Source organism: Limulus polyphemus, unplaced genomic scaffold, assembly GCF_000517525.1.
Source record: "Limulus polyphemus unplaced genomic scaffold, Limulus_polyphemus-2.1.2 Scaffold6422, whole genome shotgun sequence".
Lineage (NCBI taxonomy): Eukaryota > Metazoa > Arthropoda > Merostomata > Xiphosura > Limulidae > Limulus > Limulus polyphemus.
Window position 1 is genome coordinate 2532 of NW_013672032.1, and position 5901 is coordinate 8432.

Consider the following 5901-nt stretch of genomic DNA (forward strand, 5'->3'; position numbering starts at 1 on the left):
AAAACTTGAATGATGAAATGAAACCAAAAGTAATGTTTATACTCATAAGTAATACTTAGCTTGTGTTATTGTGATTTACTAGACTAAAAGTTTAAAGTTTTAATGTTTATACTCATTAGTAATACTTAGCTTGTGTTATTGTGATTTACTAGACTAAAAGTTTTAACGAGTTTAAGTTTCAAACTCAAAGGGAAAACTATAATATCGATCTAGATCAACGGTAACCGATAGAGGGTACAATTTGTTATATTAGTCAGTAATTTCACACCTCAATGATTCGAATATTCTGGCTTATACTACTTTCAACATATACCAAACCTCATCACATCATCAAAGTCATTTACTGATTGAAAAAATCTGCTATTTACTTGTAGTTTACTTTCTTTTTACGTTGAATTTAATCATTGTTTAACTTGGTATCATAGCTTTTTGAAAAGCCCAAAATTCAGTCCTTATTTGGAAAATGCGTATAAATTTGAAAAAGTAAGGCTTGCATATACAAACAGCCCTACAACTCTTTATTCAGCAAATGAAAAATTCACTTGTGATAAACATCTCCATCTAGTAATTATGTTTAATCCTACTAAACGTTTCTCCCTCTTAGTCTGAACGGAATCGACTGGCAGTTATTACTACCTACTTCTTCAGAAATTTTAGAAAAAGTTCCTTACATTAGGGGTCGGTTTACAGGTGATCCATCTTATCATCAAAATGTCATCATCGTTGACTGGGAAGATGAAGGAGAAGATAAACAGGTTAGTCACTAATAAAACAATGCTAAAGTACTTCTATACCTTCAGAAACTTTGATTTATAGAGTTTTAGTATATTATTTAAAAATACGTCTCATTTCGCTCCCCCAATAAAGAAACGGAGAGGATAAAATACGCCATTCATTCATTAAGTACATCAAACTATTGCGTTATATCAACTGTAAAAGAAAAATAATCAGTACAATTTATTATCCATTGACGTTGCTTAATCTTTGATTGACATATGAATTATGACGGTTGAAACAATAGCATAGAAAAAAAAATTAAATCGCTATGAAAGAATTTATTTATTTTCAAGGAATATTTTAAAAGCCTTAATTTACAGGAACAAGTAAAAGAAGAAGATCGACTAAGTGCTATTGTTACTCTGATTGATCGGGATACAGCTGCTGTACCGAGAGGAGCAGTGTTGCTAACACCACAGGGAGAAGTAATCAGAAATCGATCTTTTGAAGGTAAGAATATTATTAATATAGCAAAAATTATGCAAACTTATGATCACATGAGATGTACTCTCGTGACCTAAGCAGTGGATAAATACCCTGCCATAAGCTTCGTAAACTGAGTCACGAGATAGTGAATTATTGCTGTTTGTCACTCGATGTTGTTATTAATATAGAAAAATGTTTTTGGAATATTGTGTGTGTGTGTTTTTATTTTTATTTCAGAATTAGGTTTTTTCTTCGTCAGGTTCTTTTTCCTGATTGCATTATTTGAAATTGTTTGTTCTGAATTTCGCGCAAAGCTACACGAGGGCTATCTGCACTAGCCGTCCCTATTTTAGCAGTGTAAGACTAGAGGGAGAAGGCAGCTACTCATCACCACCCACCGCCAACTCTTGGGCTACTCTTTTACCAACGAATAGTGGGATTGACCGTCACACTGTTATTTTTTTTTTCTTGGACCCTGGTTGTAGCGGCGTGTGATTTTGTCTGTTACAAAATTTGCTTTCTTGTTTTGGTTTTTGCGCATAACATCCAACCCTATATGAGAAGAAACAACTTTCAGACTCTTAATAAGTTAATTCGTTATACAAATATACTGAAGAGAGAGACCACTGAGATAAATGCGATACAAATCACATACACAAATTAATTAAGATCTAAATGTAATGGACTGAATAAGTATAATTCAGCTTGCTCAGAAAGGATATCCAAAGTCATCTGACATTACGTGTATTGTAATTTTCAAATGCGTCGTGAAAAAAAAATAGTGGAATGATTTGTTAACATATTCAATACTTTATATAACAGTTTGTAAACATTGCTGTAGACATAACACAACTGTAGCATAAATTTCGACACTCTGTTAGATAGAATATCGTATAGTTAATACTCTGTTTTTCTTTGTTTGTAGTTTGACACTAATCAAATAAACATTGCTACAGCATATAAGACAGGAGATTTAAAAATAACACGTTCATGTAATCCACTTTCTTCAACATGAATTAATTTCATTCTTTATGTTGTTTATAGGACTTTCATTTTCTGAAGCTACCAAACTGCATTCCTATCTACATTTTCGTCCAACTAGCAAGAAAAGTGATCTGAAACACCTGCGTCCTCAGGCTGACGTAGATGTAGCTCTTGATTTCTTAGAACCCATCTCCAATGACGTACCACAAGGTCTGTTCGTAGATAAATATACGGCATATATATATATATAGTTAATTAAGTGTTGTTTTGTTCAGTCATCACACGAAGAAGACAAACAAATTTATTTTCCACGAAACTATATACCACATGTGTTACAGACTTAAAATAAGAACCAAAACTCGAGCACTTTCGAATAGTTCACTATTCTTCTTTTTCTTTGTTCTCCTGAAGTAGAATAGTCAATTATTCGAAAGCGCTCGAGTTTTGGGTCTTATTTTAAATCTAATACACTTTATATGTGATCATTTGTGCTAACTCTTTTATCAAAATTGATATTCCACATGTGTTATAATAGTGTAAGTAAACTGCCTTAGGTGATAAAAACTAACATAATTAATGTTCGAAGAAAAAGCGACAAGACAAACCTGTATAGTTCTATTCCACATAGCAGTTTGTAGGTGGGAAAATAAATTCATCTTTCTCTGCCTTGTGATTATATAAATATTACCCTTCAAAGGCAACAGGGTTATTTTATATGTTGGTGTAACTTGATTATATACATAAAAAAAAATCTAAATTTCTAGAACAAGAACCGAAACCTCTCATGATAACTGCTTTAACTTTTCTTTTTTATATCAAAGCTGCTCATCTGCCCCTTCCCCCATAATAAGATGTGAATAGAGGTTATGAAGTCACGTGACCAAAGTAAACACGGCAACAATTTGCGGCCATATTGGACGTAAACACTTATCCGTGTAATAATGGCCTCCGTTACACAATCACCTAGTTCTCCGTTCATTTTTCACGAATTTACTAGAAAATTAGACAAGTCAAGATATGGAGAAAATTGCAGAAATATCAGTCTTGACACGACATATCCTTATTCTATCCCATCAGCATTGACAATCGCGCTAGGTGTCAGCAAATTAGGCGACATTGCAAACGGAGGACCCGAGTTAGGCCTACAAACCAACATTAAAGTTCCGCAGGTTCGGAATATAGATATCGTAAATTATTTAGTCCTGACAACATCATTTTACATCGGAAAGCAGTTCAAGGCCCATAAAAGCTTTGATGTTTATAAGTATTTTGTGGCCTGCTGGGTGCATGATGTTAGACTGTGAAAAGTGTACAAGACATTCAACTACATAGCCTACTCGAGGGTAAGTCGAAGTTGTTTTTAGTGACTAGGCCTATTGTTTATGTTCTGTCAGTGGTAAATTTACAATCGAGATATACTACATCGTATTGTATTGCATTTTAATTCCTCCTGTGTTGTAAGACCACTTTCTTCAGTATACATTACTATATATTTTACACAAATAAGCCCAGACTTTAAGACCACATGTTTTGATAAGCCACATTTTTTATAAAACTATTATCGCCCACTGGGCCCTTCCACCTAGCACTGCTTGTATGGGCCTGTATCATAGTATTTAGCTTAAGGGAAGCACCAGATATTTACAAGCTACACATTTTATCAAGATCTGTGCAATACAGTTGTGATAAGGTACATTGTATATACAAGTAATACTAACCAGATATAAAATGGGAACTGCATAGTCCATGGTACGACAATTGTTTCCAAGCCTTGTCAGTGTTGTTCGGGTTTGTATTTTTTACTGTCGCAGTCCATTTAACTCTACATACTGTATCTTCTGGAAATCTATAAAATGTTAACTCCGGATTATTTGTCTGGTTGTTTGTACAACGAACTGCTGCACAGCTGATTGTAATTCCAAATATTTGATCACAAATTCCAATACCATCAACTACATTTTGATTACTAGATTGTATCTTTGCTACGTGGGCTTCGCATGGCCAGGTTGTTAGGGCGCTCTTTTCGCAATCTGCGGGTTCGAATCCCCGTCATACCAAACATCCTTTCAGCTGTGGGGGCATTATAACATGACGGTCAATCCCACTATTTGTTGGTAAAAGAGTAGCCCAAGAGTTGGCGGTGGGTGGTGATGAGTAGCTGCCTTCAGTCTAGTCTTACACTGCTAAATTAGGGATGGCTAGTGCAGATAGCCCTCGTGCAGCTTTGCGCGAAATTCAAAACCTACATACTTTGCTACGTCCAAACTGATGGTGTTTACTTTTCGGCTTGCCGGTAATATATGCATGATGTCACGCGCATAGTATCTATATCAAATTGTATTAGGTTTGCCATTTACCCCTGATAAGAGAAAACCCACTTTCCAAAAGAACCCAGGTTATTGGTTTTGTTACGACAGTGTAAGTCACGAGACTCTAGAAAGATCATGACTGTTCGTGAAGCCTCGAGTGTTTTCCAGACACCCTCTATTTCGTATATATAAGACGGTAAATAAAGTGACGGCAATAATTGAATTGCAGATAGGCAGAGATAGTGACGGACAATTGATTCAAGTGCGGTAAAGTATAGCGTGTGTTTAAGTTAATGTGACTGTGGAAATTAAATGTATTGCAACGTTGAATTGAGAAAGAATAAACTAGTTTTATTTAAGAAAATACTTCTATCGCTGAAGTTCTTTGGAAATAATTTTTACGAGTAATTAACAAACGACCAGAGATGTAACAAATTGGTGTCAGAGAGTGGTAAAAATAAAAGAAGACGGAAACGAGAAGCGGCAAATCAAACTACATCTTAGCAGATTTGATGGCAGCAATACAAGAACAGCAAAAAAAAAGAGATTACAGCAGTTGTTTGAGGAAAAAGAAAATAAACAAGAAGAGAGATTACAGCAGTTATTGGAGGAAAAGTAAAAGAAACAAGAGGACAAGTTACAGCAGTTTTTCGAGGAAAAAGAAAAGAAACAAGAAGAAAGATTACAGCAGTGGCAAGAAAACCTGCAACAATGGCAGCTCAAACAGCAAAATAAAGAAGAGAGATTACAGCAGTTGTTGGACGAAAAAGAAAAGAAACAAGAAGTACGACAAAAGAAACAAGAAGAGAGATTACACCAGTGGCAACTGGAACAAGAAAGTAAACAGGAAGAAAGTCTCCAACAGTTGCAGGAAAGTCAGCAGCAACTACAGGAAAGTCAACAACAGTGGCAAGAAGTACAAATGGAAAACATTAGCAAAGTTCAAAGTGAATTAAATACATTAAAGGATGATTTACTGTCTTTTACACAAGGATGATATATTAACCATCGACCTAATCAGCCTCAGGCAATGGGAAGCCCCTTCCAGACCCCACAGCTAAACCCTAATGCAGACATCTTCAGTCCCGTTAGAAGTCACATCCCAGATGTGAATGTCAGCAATAGGGTGATCTAGTACGAAGGAAGCCACAGGAATTCGAAGGGAAGTCACCGTGGCAAGCATATGGAGCACAATTTGAGCTCCTGGCAGAGATCAATGGATGGACAGAGGAGCAGAAAGCAGTGTAACTGGCAACGAGCTTGAAGGGACAACCACAACAAATACTTGGACAGTTGTCAGCAGATGACAGACACAACTATAGAGCACTGGTAGCCTGCAAGAGCTGGCACAGGATTTGGAAAGTATGGCACACAAGGCCTACCTAACTACGACACCTGATGTCCT

General features: G+C 35.9%; 1 protein-coding gene across 1 annotated transcript in view; it reads left to right on the plus strand.

Annotated features, from left to right (window-relative positions):
* The window catches only part of LOC106473705 (radial spoke head protein 9 homolog), a 14985-nt gene that overhangs the window by 2114 nt on the left and 6970 nt on the right, over nucleotides 1–5901 (plus strand). The window contains exons 2-4 of the mRNA XM_013934384.2: nucleotides 605–755; nucleotides 1098–1227; nucleotides 2248–2397. Of these exons, the coding sequence (XP_013789838.1) occupies nucleotides 605–755; nucleotides 1098–1227; nucleotides 2248–2397 (431 nt within the window). The remainder of the gene's footprint in view (nucleotides 1–604; nucleotides 756–1097; nucleotides 1228–2247; nucleotides 2398–5901) is intronic.